The sequence below is a fragment of the Diprion similis genome, chromosome 8, assembly GCF_021155765.1.
Source record: "Diprion similis isolate iyDipSimi1 chromosome 8, iyDipSimi1.1, whole genome shotgun sequence".
Taxonomy (NCBI): domain Eukaryota; kingdom Metazoa; phylum Arthropoda; class Insecta; order Hymenoptera; family Diprionidae; genus Diprion; species Diprion similis.
The window spans coordinates 12,951,235-12,973,528 of record NC_060112.1 but is presented as its reverse complement, the minus strand read 5'-3'; the positions used below and the strand labels follow the sequence as shown (position 1 = coordinate 12,973,528).

The 22,294-nt window shown below is 46.1% G+C and overlaps 2 protein-coding genes across 2 annotated transcripts in view; one reads left to right on the top strand and one right to left on the bottom strand.

Moving 5' to 3' along the window:
• Positions 1-2,913: 2,913 nt before the first annotated feature.
• On the bottom strand, positions 2,914-6,717 carry LOC124409013 (esterase E4-like). Its single transcript, XM_046886398.1, has 10 exons — positions 6,159-6,717; positions 5,778-5,921; positions 5,552-5,711; positions 5,283-5,468; positions 5,006-5,202; positions 4,770-4,935; positions 4,217-4,401; positions 4,045-4,139; positions 3,421-3,606; positions 2,914-3,323 (listed from the first exon to the last, which is right to left on the bottom strand). Exons 1-10 carry the CDS (start codon positions 6,363-6,365, stop codon positions 3,029-3,031), a joined length of 1,821 nt encoding a protein of 606 aa, XP_046742354.1. The 5' UTR covers positions 6,366-6,717; the 3' UTR covers positions 2,914-3,028.
• A 12,596-nt stretch (positions 6,718-19,313) lies between these two features.
• LOC124409313 (neurogenic locus protein delta-like) overlaps positions 19,314-22,294 on the top strand; it is a 29,961-nt gene continuing 26,980 nt past the window's right edge. Inside the window, exon 1 of the mRNA XM_046886854.1 lies at positions 19,314-20,074. Within this exon, the coding sequence (XP_046742810.1) occupies positions 20,015-20,074 (60 nt within the window). The 5' untranslated portion in view covers positions 19,314-20,014. The remainder of the gene's footprint in view (positions 20,075-22,294) is intronic.

Sequence of the window (22,294 nt, the reverse complement as noted above, 5' to 3'; positions counted from 1 at the left end):
GTGCTTGTAATGTTAACTGTGCACCTTGTAAACATATTTGTCTTTTGTCCCCTATTGCGACTTATGAATTATTATTAAAAATTATCATTGACCTTCATATCCAAGATTCACATTTTTTATCGACGATGAGGTCAAGAATACTTCAAAAATATTTACAGAGTAATGGACAAGAGGATAAAAATATTTTATCCTTATAGTTATCACCAGTATTACATTTTTTCCAAGAATCTGACTTAAATTTGCGCATGAGCTAAAAAAACGAAATTGGACCGACATATTATTTTTAACTCTAAAATAAGAAGTTTCATCATTTTATTTATTGAGTTATGAACCGCTGGGCAAACGTTTTCATGACATTAAGATCCCGAATCAGAGGCATTTGCCCCACTTAACCAGGGATACCCTTTTTAACCTTTTCGTTATACGCTTATAAGTGTTTCGAATGCGGACGTGGTAGAAACAAATTAACGTAATAATCCAGATTACAGATGAGATGTGTTTGATAGAGACCCCAAGTCGTTATTTTTAACGAAACTAATGAACGGGAATTAATCTTTTTAAATTAATTCGATTAACAAAATCTGTTTAAGTGCCTGTCTGAGAGCCAATTGTCAAATCTGCGACACAGATTTGTGTTAGCACGTCGAGTCAAAGTCCACGACGTAATTAGATTAATTCGTGGTCATTTATAACGCTGTGAACTTATCGAGGCGATTTTCGTAATTGTATTTTAATATTTCTATCTAGTAACAGAGCCTGCGAAAATCACAACTGGTGATGATTTCTAATTTTCTCTGACGTCAGTCCACCTCTGACTCTGGCAATGCGTTAATAGAGAAGCATATAAAGTTACATACGCTTCTATCACCTCGACATCGATAAATTTCCCACGGAATAGAGGCTGATCCGTATTGCATAATCGGCTGCAGAGCCGTCAAGATCCTGAAATAAGACGCACCTGCTCATCTCCGCTTTCCATGCAGGTATAAAAATCCGAAAAATCGCCACCACAGAGATCGATACATCCTTCATATTACATATATGCAGGGCGCACACAAGCCGAAACTGCAGGGGTGTCTACCGGTATAAATTGGGCCTTAAGCGTGGGAGTATGCCTGGTTTCGCGGGCAGCTGACGCGGAGAGCCGCGGAAGGTGCATCGGGAGCGGGAGCCGCATCATCATCATCATCATCATCATCATCATCATCCGCGACGCGTTCGGTAACCCGTTGGCTTTCATTTGGTTCCTTGTAGAAGAGAGAGGAAAAAAAGGCCCATGCACGGTCCTCCCGCACGGGTTCCCTTTGGCCTCTGCAGCGGGCCAAAGGACCTTGCAGGGACGAGGCGCGAGACGAAGAGGGCGAGAGGAGCAGCAGCGTGGGAAGGTCGAGCAGCTGAGGCACACCGACGACGGAGGATGAGGAGTAGGGGGAGGCGGCTGCATCTTCCTGACCATGGGATTCTGCCGCGTAGGTGCAGTGCCTCCTCCCCCTCTCATCTCCCCCTCACCGTCACCTCGGGAACGAAGCGATGGACCGTAGAGACGCGGACGACGAATTGACCAGCACCGAACTCGTCCTAGGTCAGGAACCGCGTTGATGAGGAGGAGGGGGAGGAGGAAGAAGAAGAAGAGGAGGTGCAGCTTCCGGCTTCGAGGAGCGGAAGGAGGTGCAGGATAATGGGTAAAGGAGGCGCGGTGCACAGGACGTTAAGTACGACAAGGCGTACGCATGGGACACATCCTGTTCATCTTGAAAAGGAACTCACCACGAACCATTGTGCAGTTTAATTGTTCGAGTTCCTGTTCTAACAGAAACTACGATATGGTATGCATGCATGCCCCCCTCCCCTTCCCCATTCCGCCCCCCTCCGAGGAATCTAATACCGTATCGAGGTATGTACTGCTTGTATATATACCTACTCTTGTGATGGAAGATCCCGAATTCGAATCCGGGACAGGAAACGCGCACCTTTACCTCGCCTCCCGGACCCAAATTTCGTACGAGGGAAATAAAAGTAAAAAACGCTTTCTTCCGGTCCCGCGGATCTCGCATCTGGCCCTCAGCTCGGATGTTAGGTTAGGTTGATCGCTCGATGCATGTGTGCATCGCATTATAGGTGCGTATAATGTGGGCCTACCTGTTCGAACCTCCTCCCCTCCCCTTCCCCTCCAATCCCTTCCTCCTTCACTGCTATTCCTCACACCCCTGCAGACCCTTCAGGTCCATTGTGCGGGGTATAATATCCACCCTGCGCTTTCCGTATCGCGTGCATCAGGTTCCGGATACCGATTCGAGCCCAGCCCAGCCCAAAGATGCATCGGTATACGATACCCAGGATATGCTAAGCCTAGCGTCGAACTCTGCGCCTCGTTCGGCAACTCAATGTAATGTATCCTGGTATATCTAGTTCGAAGCTTCAAACTTCTAACAGATCATGCGGTTTCATGCGGTTTTAACCGATTTCGAGCAATTTGACGCCGACTCGTCGGCGAGATGATTCATTTGGAAAAAGGAAGTGTTGGGAGTACTGTGAATTCGATAGGAAAGATTAGAGATGTCATTTGGACATTGAACTGTTTTCAAAATTGAAAAACTGGATGAGGAAACTGTACAATATAAGAATTGTATCAACGACAGCGTTGAGAAGAACTCGGTATAATTTTTCTTCACAAACAGGTCACGTATAAGTTGGTTTTAATTTGTTAGCCTCTAAACGCTGCGGTGTAATTAACGAAATGAAAAATCGGCCGGAAGTGATTCATCGGTGTACGTGCTGTTTCCTGTTCTTATAAAGCAGTGACATATCGCCGTAAGTATCGATGTGCAGTGAACAGGTAATTCTTCGTCTCTTTATTGGTCGACAGACAATTAGGACGAAAAACGAGTCTTGGTATGACATCCACTCGAGAAATTTGCACGAATCAAATTTATTCAAATAAAGTACTACACGTAAAATTCATATTACATTATACAGGCAGAGTTGATTTATTAATAGGTGTGAAGCTAAGAGTTGCCAAACGTGAAAATTACGATTGACCGAAGAGCCTCTTGACTCCTCTCTTCAGCTTTGCGAATGCGGTTTTGATATAGTTTGTCCAGGAAGTTTTGGTCACCTGCGGAAAGACGTCCCAGTTCGGGTTATGGGCGATCGATAGACTCTCCCAAAAGGAACTGTCAGGGCGGTTTGCGGCATTCTGAACACGTTGCATGACCATGAAGTTCTGGGGACCATCGATGAAGAAGGTGTTCAAATCCTGGGCAGTTTTGTCAACCGGTTCCCACTTGTGCGGCAAAAGTTCGGTAACTTCGAGCGTCGGTTTCCTGCCGAAAAATCCAAGGGTCAACCATACAGTTGTTGTTAGGATCAAGTTGTTGTTGAAACGAAACAATTGATGAGGTACTGTGACTTTCCGCTTACCCAGTTGCGACAAAGTTGTACCAAAGCTCGGTGATGGTTTCCTTCATCACTCGTTCTTCCTCGGTGGAACCGATTGACCGCCGGAAGAGAGAATGGAAATCGAATAAATAGAGCAAATCGTCACCGTGGCAAACTCCCATGTCAAGAATCCCGGCTCCGTATATTTTCGAGAAGGATAAACTGCCTCTGCGAATGGATGTGAATGAAACAAAAGGAGGCTGCAATTACCCGCTGTGATTACGATGGATGTGTCGTTGTATAACGCGTGGACCACGCATGGCTAGTCCTCGAACGGTATTACAATGACCGAAGAGAAAAAGAGACGGAGAATGGTAGAGCCGTCTTCTCTCTCTCTCTCTCTCTCTCTCTCTCTCTCTATCTCTCTATGTCAGTTCTGTCATTCACAACTCAGCTCTGATTATTCTCGAGTATTATATATACACGTGCTATAGCCATGGGAGTGCACGTCGATGGTAATTACGATTCCCACGCCACCGCGCGAATGACGAGCTAAATCTCTTCCGATTGGTTCGCTCCTTAATTTACAATTAGTCACTTTTCAATTGGGTGAAAGTTACTGTATAAAATCATTGATTCGCTAGCCCTGCCCATATAATATCATACCTGTAATTCATCTGATAAAGGTATATCGTGTTGTTGACTCGTTGCTTTTCGGCAATCCAATTCACTGGACGGCTGAACAACCTCATCGTGGCTGCCTGAAATAGATTGTTTGGAAAAAAAAAAAATTTTAGCAACCGATAGACGGTTCGTCTCAGAAACGAGGTATAAGAACCTTTTGCAAGTCGGAAACGGAGGTGGCGGATATCCTCCCATCACCAAAGTAGTGGCTTTTGATAGCATCGGAAATATCGTTCTTTGCCTCCGCCGAGTAATACTCTTCGTAAACAAAGATGGCAGGAAATGCGGTGCGGAAGTTGTCCGCTATCGTGGACAGCGTTGTTGTCCCGAACATCAGCGCTGAAACATAAAGATCCGAAAGACGTCACCGCGACGACGCTTCTATCCTTCTCTCTCTTTCCTCGTACAAGGAACGTAATCGCCCATGATTCCACCCGTCGGCCTTGAATCGGTACTAACCCAACGGCTGGCTGTTTATCTCCACAATAACGTGCATGCAGCGTATTACGCGAGAGCACGGGTCATCGGATAATTGACCAAGTCGCGTGTACCACGCGGGTTATCTCTCAAAGCCAGATAGCGGCTGGTACCGCTTGTTTACTGTCGCGTTTCTGTCATTCCGGTCAAGATCCATCCCCCACCCCGAAACCAAACGTGACATCAAAAAACCATCGGCGATTTCGAAAGCGTGTTTTCCTCATACTCACGAGACGTTATCACCGCGCCCTCGTCCCGCACGGTGCCCACCATCATCGAGATGTTCGCTTGGTTTCCCTTCTCCACGGTACTCTCGGGGTGTTCAACCAGGAAAGCACCTTCCACTGTCCCCTCGACGACGGCTCTAAGAGGCACCGAAGGCTGCTTGCTCCACACCTTGAGAAATCGATTTCGCGTCTCCGTGAGCGATGAGGTCGAAATAGCGATTATCGCTTTATGCACTTACGTAAAGTATTGCGTCAGATGTTGTGATTTGCTCGACGTCCAGCTTCCGAAGACACGATATCATCTCCGTGGTCGATTCCGTCGGGCAGGCGTTCGCCTCTGCCAAACTTTTAGCTTTCCTCAGAGCCTCACCTGGGTAGGAAAGTGCCGAGGGTGCGAAGGCGCTTCCGCTCTGCGATATCACCGACGTTATCAAGTCTGGAAGGAAAGTTCATGCCACGGTAATAACGCGCTTGAAATTCACTCGGACATTAAGCGATGAAAGAGCGTTTTTTCACCCTTCGTTAAAGGCGAGAACATGTGGAGATGCGCGCTGACGGCTCCAGTGTCTTGGCCAGCTACCGTTATCCTCTCAGGATCACCGCCAAAGGCCCCGATATTCTCGCTGACCCACTTTATCGCCGCTGCCTGATCCTTGAGTCCGTTGTTTCCCGGCACCACGGCATCCTCCGTGCTGAGAAAGCCTTGAAAGCCAATTACCAGTGTTAGCAAAACTTTCGTGACTGTAACATTCGGTTGATTGAGATGACCGAAATTCGTTCAATACCGAGCCAACCGAGACGGTAATTGATCGTTATCAATATCAGATCCTTGTTCATCAAACGAGCCGGGTTGAAATGTCGACTCGTACCGCTCCACCAGAGCCACGATCCTCCGTGAATCCATATCATCACTGGAAGCGAGTAGTGGCCATGTTCGGACGGCAACTGAAATGGAAGGTCAAGGGGTTACCGTCAGGATTTCTTCGTTGAAAAACTCGATAGAAAGTCAACCTTCGGCGTGTAGATGTTGAGGTATAAACAGTCTTCGGAACCGATAAGTAGCGAAGGGTCGCCAAGGAAGTCCCTCTGAGAACAAACCGGGCCGTCTCTGGTGGCGTTGAAAAGCCCATTCCATCTATGCGGAGTTACGGGTGGCTGAAAGTGTGTCAATGGTCATACACTCTGAAAAATTGGTCGCATTAAAATCGACTGAAATTGGTCAATGTGGACTACTGTAGAACTATTTTTGGCGGTCAATTGGAACATTCAATGTCAGGTCGCGTTAGTCCGACATGAAGTTGTCGACATACTAAAAAGAAGGCGACATCACGGTTCGCTCGCATTACAGTCCCTGCTAATAACTCCCGAGACGATAAAAGTTGGAATACTCACCGAGAACCTGAGATCGCCCAGCGGAGGTCTGGCGTAAGGAATACCAAGAAAGGCGTTGAAGGATCTTCCATTTTCAGCCAGAGAGACAACACCTCGAATTCGCCCAAGGGGCGTCGACAATATCGGCTCGACAGCCAAGACGCGGCTCTTCTCACTGACCGCGATGATTGAAAAGAGGAAGCCGAAGACGAGAAGCACCTTTTTCATCTCGCTTGCGGTTTGTTGACGATTACCTCGTTAACGTTCAGAGAAATGCTCTGATCCTCTGATGTGTGCACGTCTTTGACCACTTTGCGTCACTTTTACTCAGCCGTCAGCTGCTGCTGGTGCTGCTAGTGATGCTATTGGTGTTAGTTATGCTTGAGGCGGTGAGCGTTTACACACTGTGCTAATGTATTGTGCAGTCGATGAGAGTTGTCGAGTTATACAAGGTGGTCAACCTTGACTGATGGATTCTTGGCGGGATATTTTAAATACCTTATGAATGTACGTGAACTCCGCTTCTCGCCTCTCGGAAAAGCGTTAAGCCATGCAGTTCTGCGGACGCGATGATACTCGTCAATTTATACAAATTTCTTCCATACATACTAACTTGAATCTAGGAGATAACGGTTGTACTCGCTCTACGCATGTCGGACTATTTATAGACCATATTAGCAAAGTGGCGGGAATTTTGATTGATCGAAAGCGACAACGCGGAGGAATTTCATCGCTGCATTAGACAGTGTCGTACCGTTATGGCGTTTGCTGATTGTGAGTTTAGCCAGTTTTTACGTTTGGAAGTCATTCTGTAATGTTTTTCTTCCTACGGGACGAGGCAGAAAGAGGCAGAAGATTGAATTATAAATTCATACGTGTACAAATTGAAGATGACTGCATGGTTACACTTACGATACTAGTGCGACTCGAGTCTTTTTTCCAGCAAACGGTAACTGTGTAAGATAATAGAAAGGCGAGGAAATCTATACCTGACTGTATAGAACTGACGAGCATTCCGAGTTCAGTCGTATTTAGGTATACATGGGATAGGCTATGCATCGCACATCACCTAAAAAACTTACGTTGCCTAGAAATAAACGGTTCTAATGGCGTCTAATTCGGAGCAACCGGTGTGCAGGGAATAGTCGAGAAAAAACTTAAAAAAAACAAAAAAAAAAAACAAACGAAAAACAACTAAACTCTAGAAAAAAGGAAGGCTAATGAAATATGGACCCGATCCTCCACGCAGTACGGAACTAACGCGTGCAGTCTCCGTATAAATATAGACCAGCCGGAAATCTCCAGGGTGAAATTTTTCACCCAACTAGTTAAGCAGTGGTTCGATGAAACGTCGAGATGCGATTGCATCGCAGAGTTGGCCACTTTGCAAGTCGATAGAAATAATTGATACCACTTTCTCGCGTTTCATTATGAAACTGCACACTGAATTGCTCAATGATAGGCAAGTAGGTTATATAGTTAAGCCCGAGGAAAGTGGAAAATCAGCAATTATTTACATTTACAGACTGCTGCGGATTCGTAAAATTTCTATGACTTTATATCTTTTAATTCGGCGGATGCGGTAACAAAATTTTGGACATAATTTTGTTCTTCCAACCAAACACGGGCGAACTCTCACTTCGCAGATCGGATTGCCGCGCGTCTATCATCCGCGATGCTTGTCGATGATGTGCAAAAATTATGCTTCCGTATCACGTTCGGCGTTTTCTATAACGCCGTCGTCACAGTCAATGGAGTAATTAAAGCTCTTTCGCTGATTTGGTGTGCGCATTACTCCGAGGAGTTAGACTGTGGCTAATATGCCCGGCGCTGATCGTAATAATGATAATTAACTTTGGTGCATAAATTATATCGCGTATATCATATGTATAAAACATGTATTTATGATACGTATACACCGAATCGGAATTCATATTATACCAGTTATTCAACCATGTTTTTGCTCAGCTGCAGTATACGTGCAGATATCGAGAAGAGCTGGTACACCCGACGGGCTATAAATTGTGCAAACAACAAGCCCGCGAATTATTGTTATTCTGTTTATCCTGCGGAGGTATGCATGTGTGGGTGCCGTGTAGTTTCGCCTAGCTTTGCCTAGCTTCGCCCGGTGAGGAAACAAACAGCGACGCAAATTTCCGGAGGTTAAATTGGCCGCTGTTTGTTCATCCAATTAATCAGTTGAGGGGGTTCATATGTGTAGGCAAATATGCGGCACTACACTCTATAATTCGATTAAAGTTTGATTGAAATTAACAAAACATGCGAAGTAATGTGTTTACTTCTCGAGCATATATTTCACGTTGAGTTCAAAGATTATTATATTAGGAATTCTGGTATTTTCGTATCATTTTATAAACTGAAATTGCGCAATTTATAACCTTTCTTCGGTCTTGTTTTAATAAAATGAATATCTTTAGTCTTTCCTCGGTCGCGGTTACATGGAATTTAATTTTTTTCGTACTCTTTTTTATTATCAAACGCGACCTATTTGGCGCTTTCGATAGATAAGAGTATTTAATTTATCACTCCTTCTTTTGGAAATGCTTTATGCAGTAATGATTAGCAATGAACAAATATTCACATTATCCAGTATCTGGCATTGCTATAGAATAAAAAATAGAAATTTTACACACCAACAGCTAAACAGTTTCTCAGTTTCTGGCTACGCCGTTGTATTTCACGTGAAAAATTGGAGAAGATTAGCGAAATGACGAACAACTCGCGGTACAGCGGATAAGAAATACTTTCTCGAGACATGGCTATTATAGGTAGTATAAATGAAGAATACGAAGCCGTTGTTACTTCTCCAATTCCCATAATCAGCAAAGCTTCAAACTATCAAATTCTACCCTCATATATGACATACCGGCGTCTGTAATATCTGGAGGTTGACACAGCGGCGAGGATCGATCGAGCAACGTTGTGCGAGAAAATAGGAAAATGGAACTTGACCATATGCCAGTAGTGGCGCAGCCTGCCAATATTTCCGACTTCCGGATGTGCAGGCGAGATGATGAGCGCTCTGCATGCATCGGAGCTGCGGGGAGCGGGGGTCGAGAGGCTGAAGAGTGGGCAGTGGTCGAGAGAGGAAGTGGCTGTGGCGGAGGCTGGCTGCAACCACCTTGGCTTCCGGACTCCATCCCCTTCCGCCCCTCGATCCGTCTGTCGTCCCGGCAACCACCGCCTGCAGAAACCACCACCGGAACACACGTGTTCCGTGTACATACCTATAAGACTGCATTTCTCTCTTATTATCTCTCTCTCTCGCTTTCTCTCTCCGTCAACGACCATGAGTCCAAAAATAAGAGCAACGCTTCCCTTCCCTCTCGCTCCTTCCTTCCTTCCGTCCTTCCTTGCAGTTTCTCGCACTTCCTTCGTCCCGCTTAAATGCACCCGCCCCCTCTTCTCCCAACTTTTTTTTATCCTCTCTACGTCTTCCCAGAGAACGATCTCACAGCTGCTCGAACCCGGTGAGAAAATTTGACGTGACACGCGAGGGTGATAAAGGAGCCGAGCCCCCTCCCCCCTTCCTACACCTTGTACTCTTCTCGTCTCTCTCGATACTCCCTCGCTTTTAGCGTCGTCGAGTCCTCTTCGATACGTCGTTTAATTGGACGTTTGTTCGCCCGATCGATTTTCCACGCACTCGAAATCCACTATTCGTTTCTCGTGCAAATTGAGTGGACAGGCGATGGATAATTGGAGATTAGAATTATTCTTGAGAGGGTGAATTTCAAAATCCGTCACTCTCGTTGTCACTATTTTTACATCCCCATTTTCGAGCGATATGTCTTTTTTTGACATTTACTTTACACCAGTTTTTTTAACCAACTTTTTATCCACGGATATCCGTTCGCGGTCTAGTAAAGGGAGAAAAAAACAAAGAAAAAAAAAACAGGGGATGCTGGTTGAACACTGATGTCTCTCGAGGGAGTTTTCGATACAGCTCGTTTCACTAACCTTCTGATACTATGCAAATAGATCTTTTCTGTATTGTTCATTCAGTGGTATTTTTAAATAAAAACTCTTTTTCGGTACCTGTGAAACAAATAACTGTAATAGATCGCTATTAATGACAGTATGTGGGCAGTGGTTATCTTCTAATGTTTCTATCACCTCCTGTTTTTAAGGTACCCGCCAACAACTTTTTAACTACTCTCGTGTTAAGCATACAGTAGAACTCCGATTAACGAGGCTGCTCGGGACCGAAGAATCCACGGAGAAGTGAAATCACGGTTGATCCGAATTATAAGTAATTTCCGATCGATCGAATCACGATTGTCGAGCATGAGATGCAATCCCAGGGTTTTGTCACAGTTATAATTATTGGTAACCGTACCTAAGAAATAGTACGTGTTAGAAAAAAAATACGTATATAATCTTATTAAGTTAAAAGTATAAATAAATAAACAGGAAATTTTGAAGGGGCTACTTGACTTTTTTATTTTTATTTTTTTACAGCCAGAATACCGAGTAGTTTTGCAGTAAACAATAGTTGTAACCGTCGTTATTCGCGTGTTGCATTTCACTAGCGCGATAAATAATTACGGTACGATAGAAAATATTCTTGTTCTTGTTCTCACGGTGTCGTGAGATTGAAACCCGTGATTAAAATACGGAAATAGACAGTGAAATTCTGGCCTTGAACTCACCGGCTACACGTTCGCAATATAATCGAGAACGATTCCTGAATATCATTAAACATGTCCCGCGTTTAAATCCAGGACCGTATATATATACATTGGCGCGAATACTTTTCACATCCCACGTTTTTCGGCATCTTTATAGTCATTGCATTGCTCTCGAGCGGTTAAAGCAGAGCGGTGGGAACAATTAAAGTAGGATTATCATTCCTCGCAACTATTTCTACGGTTATCCAACTCCTCTAATGAAAACGTCGACAATTAGCCAACGCTTATTAGCTTTCATCAAGCTGTCTGCTTTGCGAACTTGATGACCGATCGTTGTCTATCCTATCAAATAACCGCAAGTACTTAAATGTTCAAGCTCGAACGCGTGGCTTGTCACGATTCGACTACTTTTCGCTGTTTCAAAAATCCATTTCCCCATCATTAACACTGTATCGTCGATCCTACAATCCTTCCAGCGAGCCATTTTTTTGCTACCTAGCGACGGAGTCGCCGCCGTGATTCTTCGCCAAGATCGAATCCCGAATTATCTAATAAAGCACAAGAAACGAGAATCCCTTCGGGGGCCAGACGTGAATCATGTCTCGGTGTTACGGACGGGTGGCGACGGCCAGTGTCCATTGAATTGCAATTAACTGGTTCTTTGTATCCGTGCGATCGAGGAGAGGCGTCTGAACGCCGTCGCGTCGGCTGCGTTGTCGTCGTAGCGCTCGTCGTTTTCTTCCTCCGCATTGTCATCGCGGCATTGAGGAAACGTTGGGGGAGGTGGGAAGGTGTTGCGGTAACGCAGCAGTTGACAAGGAGAAAATCGACGGTGTTACACCAGAAAGCGGCGATAATGAATAGGTAATACCCTTAAGAGTGTGGTCGGTGATTGGTTATTCGGGCGTCGCGTCGTCGTCGTCGTCCAGTGCCTGGTAGAAGCCAAAAGCTCCGTCGGCCACGTGTGCAAGCTCAATATCAGTGGACAGAAGCTACGCGCCTCGGATGGTCAGAGACAATGCTGGCGGTTTCCACCGCTTTTAACATAACAATGCGCGAAGTCATACCCGAAGCTTTGTTCCCACAGGCTTGTACGACGGATGGACGTACGTAGATACGTATGACGACGGATGGATGGATGGACGAACATTCGACGTCAACTGCAACCCGTGGACGTGACGGGAATGAAATTCCGACGCTCACGTCAGGCTGAATTCATCCCGATCCCGACCCCCTCCAGACCTACACGCACCTGTTATCAAGCGCCTGCAATGTGCAGCCTTTCACGCGCTCCTCTATGTATGTACCTACTCGGGAATTTTTCTACCATTTTTGTTTTTCACCTTTTATTCCTATCTTCTAAACGCCTCACACGCGCCCAGAGCGGCGCGGCGTGGGCGGCGGGCCAAACTACGCTACATGTTTCCGTAATACTGGAAACAATGCGGCGAGCTGTCTATACCTGCGGGCTTAGCCGATCTTTATGGCTTTTTAACAGTCACGTGGCCGTGCGAACGAAACGACCCGACGATACCGCTTGATTATTGAATACATACGCGTATGGGTATACAATTTACGAGTCGGCGAAACGAGCGAAACTGTTGCACTTATCGTTGCTGAATTTAAGAAGAAGAACAAAAACAAACAAAGACGATAACTAAAGACGTTAGGAAAGATTAATCGATTCAAAATCAAGAACAGTGGTTATGCTTTTCATTTTTATTTTCTTTTGTGACGAAAGAAATCATTTTTATACGATGGTAAAGAAACTGGCCCGGTGTAAGTTAAATGTTGTGTATAAGAGATCTGTTTTCTAAATCCAACCTTATGGGACTATCTGTCCCGAACTTCGTCGAGAAATCCAATTAGAGCTCTTCTTCACGTCAGCTCAGGTATAAGAGATGAATCTGCACTGGGCTTAAGGGTAGCGAGACGCTTAGCGAGCGTGGGAGTGTAAGCTGGCGTTTTCGAGGAGGGCTGCTGCCGACCTTATAGGAAATCCAATTTATTCTGACCTCCGCGCTCTTATATAGGTATATAAAATACGTAATTCAGCTGTATATAGCTGTTGTTGACGCGCGTAGTCAGTTGGAAAGATTAATTTACCCTAGACGAAGCGTAATTGCGTCCCTTATTGGCATTTATACGCGTTATACACGATGTTTCCCCCTTTTTTCTAGTTTTTCTGTTTTCTTTTCTTTCCTTTCTTTCTTTCTTTCTTTTTCATTATTTAACGACAATAGACGGTTGGTTGCAGAGGCAACCGAAACTCGTTGCGTTCACCGAAGCGAAGAAAAGGGTTATAACGAGAGTCTTTAACAAGGAGACAGGAGGCCCATTTTACTTTCCCTCGGTGCTCATTGACTGACCAAATGGGAAAGCTATTAATTTCCAATGGGCCAAAACGCCGGCTGCACGCCAAGGAAATCCTCGAAAGTCAAGGTGGGACTCGGCACTTCTTTTCTTCTCTGGCTCCTCTCTTCTCTTCATCTCCTCCTTCTTCAGCCTCCCTTCGTCGCCCTTCCCTTCCTCATTCCTGATGCAACGAACCAGGAGCAAAGAACGAACAGCGAAGAACGAAGAACGAATAGCGAGGAGCGGACGAACGGTGGCACCAACTGCAGCCTCCTTCCGAGATCCAGATGCTGTCCGAGACGCCGCGATGCACGAGAAACCCAAATACAAGCTATATGGGTCGGGTGTATAAGGTACGTCCATCCCACAGGCATACTCTCTCGCCGAGGACAGACCTGGCCTACCTTTATAATCCTCGGTACGGCTCGGAGTGAGGCCAACTCTGTGACTGAACAATGAGTTCAGGAGACTTGGAAGGGCCCAAGTCCTTTTTATCAATCGGAGCTGAGATTTTTTCAACATCAATTTTCGAATTAATATTAAAGGACATCGTCTCCTGGGAGAACGTTGAACGTTTATTTCTGCATAATCCTGAGCAGAAAGAGAATAGTGAATCTTTTATAAACCGCGATTCATCAGGAAGACAAGACTTCGAATTTTCTTTTCGCAGACTTGGTCGTCAGAGGTGGCTGCAAGAACTCACTGTCTGGCTGTGTAAGTTATTCATGTAATTAAGTGCCGCAGGCGAAGTTCGATAAGTTTTTATCTCCCAGCTGGTTGACGGTACAGGTAAATAAGTACCTAACTGGACGTTTAAATACGGTGCGATGTTGTGCACGTCAGCAGCAAAAAGCTGGACCTGTCGTTTGACCCACTCGTCGAATATGGACCGAGGTAAATAACGAGGCGTGTAGTTACAGGGGTTAATTAGCACCCGCGTAAAAACAGCAAACAAAGCGAGTTAGGCCATTGTGGTACCGAGATGATCGTCCTCGGCTTCTGAAAAGAAGGAGGAGCTGCTGCTGCTGGAGAGCGAGGACGGAGACAGAGACGGGAAAAACTTTGGAACGGTTCGACGGACACACTGGCTGCAGCAGCTGCAACATCCGATCCGTATCTTAAGCTGCGCGGGCTGCCTGGTCAGGGGATTATTGTTATTATTGCTATCGGGGGTTCGGTCTTCGGGTTTCGAACAACTCTTCGGCTCGCCTCGACTACCTTCGGCAAAATTCGGGCACGTGTCGCGCGTGCACCGATCTCCCCACCACCGAAACACCCCGCGAGGCATTACCAACCCCCGATTTAGGGGTACGCGCGACTCGGAGCCTTGCGAATTGCTCCTTAATCAAAGGCCGGTTAGTGTTTTTGCAATTTATCGAATTGCAGTCAGTGCTGCCAAACCAATGGATTTTTTTCCTATAGATTTGGTGGTTTTCCTGTCACCGGGTAAACTGGTGATTTTGAATTTTATCATTTTTAATAGACTTATCTAGCATTGTATTTTTCGTAAATTCCATTCCAAGGATCCGATTTATTGTATGAACGAACCTAATGATCGATGATTTTTAACGGGATTGATGAAACCTTTTAGTGAGATCAATGCGAGCTGGCAGCACTGAATTTTTCATCTAGATTGTGTCAGCAGCTTTCTGACGGCGGTAAAACTTTTCGGAAAACTCAATTCGCGATCGATTATTCGCGCCCCTCGATACATCCGCGGTTAGGACAAACTGGAATTTTCATTCCTGGTCACGATCGGCTTCTATCCCTGTATATAAGGATGTATAGTTATACACCCCGTGTAAGCTTTTTCTTTTCCGATACTGCTGCGCCTACTTGTGATGTAGACTGGTCTGTAATGTATGTGAATGTATAGGAGATATGCGCGCACCTCGTTAAATCGCTTTGCAATTCTGTAGCGTAACGCAGGCTATAAATTTCTTCCTAAGTCACCAATCGGATTGGCAAACACGAACCGCGAGGGGACGATGCAGGGAAATAAGCATTTCCACCATGCTGGGAGGATAATCCTCGGGCGTTAGATCACTTTAAATTTAACACCCCTTGTACAAATCGCTCGACTTCAGCCGGATTCGTTTCCCTGTTAATTGGATTGATGAAATGACGTAATCGGTAGCCTTAAGACACATGCATGTGTGGTGAAAGTATATATATATATATATATATTAGATTATCGTGATACGTAGTAATCGTCATCAGTATTTAATCATTGATTAGTTTTAATTGTGCGGGGTGTAAGGAGATGAGACGATTTCTATAAAAAGTAAAATGATACTGTTTTCAGAATTCTACGTAAGATAGAAAACTCAAAACTGACTCTCTAGATGTTTCTCTTATGCTCTGAATTAACAAGAATACTTATTCCGATGAGAAAAACGAATGGATTTATCAAGGACAGAAATTTGTTGGCAAGGTGCATATTTTATTATTGTAAAATTACACAATTCTTATACAGTCGTCTTACTCTAACAAACTTAGAAACATGATATTTGTTTTACCGATTATGCTTGCTCCGTTGTAACTGTAATTTCTCTTTCGCCTTCAGATTATTTTATTTCCTGTAAAGAAAAAAACACCAATGTCATCAGATATCTATTTTTGATAAGTTTATGTTATTGTACTGCCGTTTTACAACATAGGGTCGATTAATCGTAATAATTTTGACATTTCCGCACATTTTCACATTATCATGTAGTGTTGAGCTCGCTGAACGTTGATTAAAAAATAAATCTGATTTTCCTCAACCGGGTGAAAAATGACGAAAGTCCAAATCGCGAGGGATCAAAGGAATATTACACATACCTCTAACAGCAAACCCCCTAGTGCTTCCGAGTGTCATGGCGCTCGAGCAGCAGAGGCGATATCGATGGCAACGATAACACGTGTAAATGTGTGGATAATGTGCACGGGATATAAGACGAACAGGTAGGAGACGCGCGTCGGTGTGCGTGCATAAAAAGAGGCTTTCTTTAGGTGCCATCGGTGTGTTTGCTCAGTTGTCAGGAATTCCCAACCCAAAACTGCTGCACCTCCTCGGTTTGTGCCGAGCTTGAGAATTGGACGAAGCTGAGGCATGTACAGCCATGCCTCTACCCATACCGCCCTGCGACGACGTGGTGCAGTGTGTTGACTTTCCCATAGCACACCGTGCGTTTCCGTTTGCCCTTGGCAAATCTTTATTAAAATACAAGCGCCATTAACGTGCAGGTATTCGGGGCAGGACAGAGGAGAGTGCATGAGACCATGCTGCGAGGTTAACGTCTTAATTGCACCGAGAATCGGTACAATCGGAACAGAAAAGTGCAGTTGCCGAAGCTTACAACCGATCCAGAATTCCGCATGGTACGTGCCAGGCAGTTCTAGCCTTCCTCCATGGCCCCCATCAATGGCAAATAACGCGAAGGGCAATGCGCCAAGGTGATCGACCGGGTATCGCGATCGGTCGAAGGGGAAGATCGAATCGTCGGGCTTGAACTTGAGGCAGGAATTAACTTCGAAGTTGAACGCCGTGTGCGTGCCGCCCGAACACGTTGCAGAGGAATGAATGAAGGGGGGTCATCGTTGCGTGCCTGCCTAAGAATCTTCGTCGTCGTCGACAGCGACGCGCGCTACTACCAAAGAAGGTTTCAAGGGGCAGGCCGGTGACGCGTTGTGCAAATCGCGCAAGTGTAACGAAAGATCAGCGCTGCGCTATCCCGACTACATACCCACGTCAATACGACCCAGATCGTCCCGTGCGTTGCTTCCTTAGTTACATGCTCTATGGGTTACATATCGAGTGATCACGTGTGGTGGGCAGGTTTCGTTCGCCGCGTGCGGTGTGCGCGCGAAGCGTGCCCGCGTGCCCATGGATATCCGCACAACATTGCACCGCGAACGTGTGCGTGAGCGTCTCACGAGAGGGGGGGAGGGGTTACGCGCGTAGGGCAGGAAGTGGTTCCATCTGGTTCCCCCTTGGTCTGACCTGTTGAACCACCGCGCGACCGGAAGAACACTGTACACCTCCGGAGCCCCTCGGAGTAGGGGAGAGTGAGGGGGGTGGGTGGGGGGGGGGGGGGAGGGCAGGAGCCCCTTGAGACTCGGGCTGGTTTAGAACAACAAAGGCTTCCATTTACGCCAAAGAACATAGCCGCATCGCGTTATCGCTACTCGCCCGCGGCACCGTTTGCCCGATTATCACCCACTGTTGTCACTATACTCCGGCTAGATCCCCTTTTACCCTTTTCACCCCCACAACTTGTCGGTACTTTGTGTATACCTATATAACGCAAGTGTATACCATGTATACTCAGACGTTATTATAGATGTGTTTTTGACGCGGAAGGATGTTTCTAGAAGCGTTGAACGTGCACCGATCTAGGTACACGTGTATTTCGAAATGTGCTTTCAAACCTTCCGTAGGTATTCTTGAATGTTTCGAAAAAATAAACACAAAAATTAAGTTTGTATTCAGCGGGGGTATTTAGAATTCGTAGCGAGTAACGATATAAAAAGTAAAATCTTGGATCTAGTTTTTTTTTTTTTTCTAATACCTTTCGGCGAAGTATTGAAAAATCATGTAGTTAAACCGAATTCGTGGTTCCTGAGAAATCGGATCGTACGCGGGCGTAACGTTGACGTACGAGGAGGAGGTATCCAGGAGGATAAAAGTGTGGTCGGTGTCTATACATACCTACAGTATCGCAGGTCCGAAGTTAGGCACCGGCGCTTCGTCGTCGTCGTCGTCGCTGTCGTGTCGTAGTCGGTCCTCCTCGATCGTGCGTGAGGGGTGACGTCACGGGAGGCACGCGGCGCGTGCCACCGGTCGCGAAGGAGTGGCAGGGGGGGGGGGGAGGGGATCGGAGCCGCGGTAGACGACGGCCTGGTTTGCGCTGGGGATGCAGTGGTGGGGGTGGCGCGTGCAGCCGGCCTGCAGCTGCCCCTTGACGCGGGGCCCGTCGCCCCTCGGGGGGACCGCCATTATAAGTAGGGGTAGCGGTCGGGCGCAACCTCCAGTCGAGGGTTGCACACCGAAAGGAACAGAGCACCTCCGCGTCGTTCGACTTTGCAAAAAGTCGTTGAAAACTCCCGAGAGAGCTTTCGCTACCCCGATCGTCAAACAAGTCGTGCAAGTCTGTAAGTCAGTGTCTCGTCCCGGTGCCCCTCGGACGTTTGAGACAAAAACGAATAGTGAATCACGAAGAAACAGAGTGCAGGCGAATAATCAAAAAAGGACAGTACAGTTTGCCGCCCCGCAGAGTTTGAAAAAAGGACGTTCCTAAGCCGCGGAAGCCGGCTAGCCATCTGTCGGCGTCCACGAGGACGAGGAATACAGTGTCGGGTCAGTGTTGCGCCCGGGCGACGATACGCGGCGCCACTATCGACGCCGCTCGAAGGAAGGCTCGTCGTCCGCTCTTCGGAGGACCGGAGGACCAGGAGGCCGACTGCCGCCTCTGCCTAGCTGTCTGCTCGTGGGGGAGAGACAGCGGACCGAGTTCGGCTCGCGCCAGTAGCCTCTCAGCAACGAACGGAGACAGAGTGACCTCGGTGACGCGCGCGCGTGTGTTGTTTATCCTCGCCCTGGGACCCCGGGTGAAAATTGACTTGTTCGTCATCGCCGGCGCCTCTCGCGTGCCCCATTTCTGATTCTGATTCGCTATTTGCCCCTCCCCGCCCTACCTCCCACCCTCCCTCACCTACCCGCCAACCCCCGAAGACCCACCCCCGCAACCCCGTTATCCCGACGTTGACGATACGTCGTCTCGACTCTCTTTATTTCTCTCTCTTTCTCTCTCTGCCGTCTAATTTCGGACCCGCGGGTTCATTCCGTTCGCCGCTGACGACGACGATCACGACGACGACGACGTCTGTAGTAAACAGACGAATTGATACACGCGGGTGACGGTTGTTATGTGTATCAACGACGACTGTGCGGACTTCGGCGTGAAGTCGTGTAATAACGAATGAATGAATGAATGAATGATGCTCCTATCATCTTCGTACAATCCCGTCGTATAATGTACGGGGCATGGACCGTTGTTCTCTTCTTGGCGAATATTGTACGGACGTAAAATACACCGTCAGAAGCATCGATCGCTCGTTTATCTTGTTGAGATATTTAAACGATAAACGAGAGAAAGATAGTTAAGGAGAGAGAGAAAAAGAAAAAGGAAAACACCGTCACGCGTCTTTTTCGTCAAACGTTCCTTGTGTGTGTTTTGTGCGTCGTGTGACACTCTTCTACGTTTCCCATCTACGACACGATTCTGGATTAAAGTGGTGTCATCGTAATCAGTGTGCAGTGTTATATTCTATATGATATAATTTATTATTCTTGAATCGTATAGTTTGTTTGTTTCTTTTTTTTTTTTTTTTCTACTTCTTCTTCTTCCCATATTTAAACAACTCGATGATAATAAATATTTTTGTTCGTTGGTTGTTTTTCGTAATTGGCAATTCGAAAGAAGAAGATAATTGATATATAATATAATTGAAGTGTGTTTGCCATTCTCTGTGTGAATAATAAATGAAATTCATTAATTACAATATTTAAACCCAGAGGGTGTAGATTTCGTGAGTAAACGAATATATACGTAAAGAAATTCGAAAAAAAACAAAAAAAAAAAAAGAATCTAAATCTAGAGAATTGAAATCTTCGTTGTTGCCGACATATTGTAATACATAACGACAACAATCGAGTTAAACGTTCCACGGCTATGCAGTGTCGCGATATTGTTTACTGCACGAGGAGGTAACCTTGAGGCAACAAGAGAGCGTCGATCTCTTGCCTGCGCGTAAACCGGCATCCCTCTGCCACCCCCAAAAAAACGGAAAAAAAAACAAAACAAAAAAACAAAACACCGACGAAACATGTGGACCACAGTGATACTTTGGACGGCTGCCGTCGTTCTGCTACCCTCACCGCTCGAGGTAAGAAGTCACGAGGGTTTGTCTCTCATTGTGTAGACAGAATTTGCGGCGATAACCGCGGCAATGAAAGTCAAACGAATTCCCGCCACCTTTTTGAATAACACGTTGCGTGAGCCGCGCGCGAAATTCAAAAAACAAACGGTTTCGCCGCTCGCCAGCTTCTTTTGTTTTTCCTAAGCTGACAATAAGAGCGCGGAGTTTGACGGATGCGGGGAGGAAACGTCAACGCGACGACTCTTGGTTCCGATGAGTGACACGTTGTTTGGTCCGGAATCAAAGTCGGTCGGTCGGTCGGTTCTTCTTCTTCTTCTTCTCCTCGGCGAGTCGAGTCAAGCGCACCTTGTGTACTTTTGTAATCATTCTGTTTTTCAACGCGGTGATTTTCGGTGATGCCCGAGAGTCAGGCGAGAGTCTTATTCTTGCGACGATGCGACGATTCTCCCTGGGAGAGATTTTTTCCTCACTTAAGGTTTCTTCTTCTTCTTCTTCTTCTTCTTCTTCTTCTTCTACTTCTCGCACGCGCGTCTCCGAGTTCTCTTTCTTCGTGTGTTTAACCTACAACGCGTATCCTTCTCATCTTCATCTTCTTCATCTTCTTCTTCTTCTTCTTCTTGCTACGTTCTCAGTATCGCGGCGACCCTCATCTCCGAGAGAAAGAAAGAGAGAGAATGAAAGAGCGAGGGAGGGCGGGAGGGAGAGTGGTAAGGCGGACCCGAGCTCACCCGAAAGCAGATTTACTACAATGCTAAATCTGGAACCACTCTTTTAGAATTGTCTAGTCTCTCTTTACACGCTCAACCTTCCTAAGACCTCGTCTTCTTTTCCCAACGCCGCGTATCTCCGCCAATGGCTTTTTCACCCAAAATCAGACCGATTTTTATTCCGTTCAGTCGACGCCGAATTCCAGTCTCACTGTTCTTACCGCGATTTCGTTGTTTGTCACGCCGATTAAAGAACGTACGGGAGGGTCGACGGAAATAGAACCGCACAGCACCTCCCCATTGAAACTCGGCGCGAATGAGAATTGAAATCTCGTCGTCGTTCTCGTTCCGCGGTTCCGTCAGTTTGACGTTTCAGTCCGCTCCTCTTCCTCCTCTTCTACACTTCGAAACCTCCTCCTCCCCCTCCTTCTTCTTCTTCTTCCTCCTCCTCTTCTCGTCGCCGCCACCGCGTGGCGGCTGCATTTGAATCGCTTATGACGAAATACCGGGGGTATCCATAAATACGCGTGAGCCCATTGGAGCCGAGAATAGACGTCTGCGCCAAAAGTCAATCCGAATCGGCGTGCGTGGTTCGGAGCTCCGATCTGTAAGAGCGTTTTAACCACCGTCGTCGTCACGTTTCGCACAGGGTAAGCTCGCGAATAGCTTATGTTTCCACATTTCATCTCGATACAATTAGTATCCTACCTACACAACTTATAATACATATCATTTGAAAAGTTCCTCGGGTTGATTCATTCGTTCTTCTCAACCGCTGTGGTCGTGTGTTTTTTTTTTCATTTTTTCTGTTTATATATATATAAATATGTGTGTGTAAACAATTATTCATGTAAACGTTTTATACGAAAGATTGTCTGTTTAAATGGGACTAAGATTGTTTATATATAGTAATAGAAATGACAGAACTATTGCATTTTCTGCACGGCCCTATTCAGAGGGAGTGCGTTGTATCCACTATTTGCGGCGCAGGGTGTTTAACGCGAGGGCGTCACAAGGAACGTGTAACACATTCTTTCGGTTGGCGTGACTCTGTTTGCAACGTCGTCGACGCCGCTGCTGCACGTGCGCCTTTAATAGCGCGGCCAACTTACTCTCCGGCTCTCTTATAACACTTTTCGCTACGGGTAACACTTCTTCTTTATTCCCTATTCCCTATTCCGTATGCTGGATTTCATTTGTGTGTACAGCTTCGTTTCAGCTGACGCTTAACTTTTCTAATCACGACTTGCGATTTGTTTTGTTGATAATGCACGATTTCATTTTCAACTTTTCTCACTTCCTCCGTTTTTCTTCTTTTTTTCTATCTAATTTGCTTCTCCTTATACGTCTCTTTTCTAATAGTATGTTTATGTATATACGCATATACCTTACAGACTTGTTTACGTACAAATTAATTCACATCCGGCGGTACACGTTTACTCTATACTAGATCTACCGAACACGTTTACTCGCACGATCGCGTGCAAAATTACTTGTAGATGTTTGAATTACTCTGCCT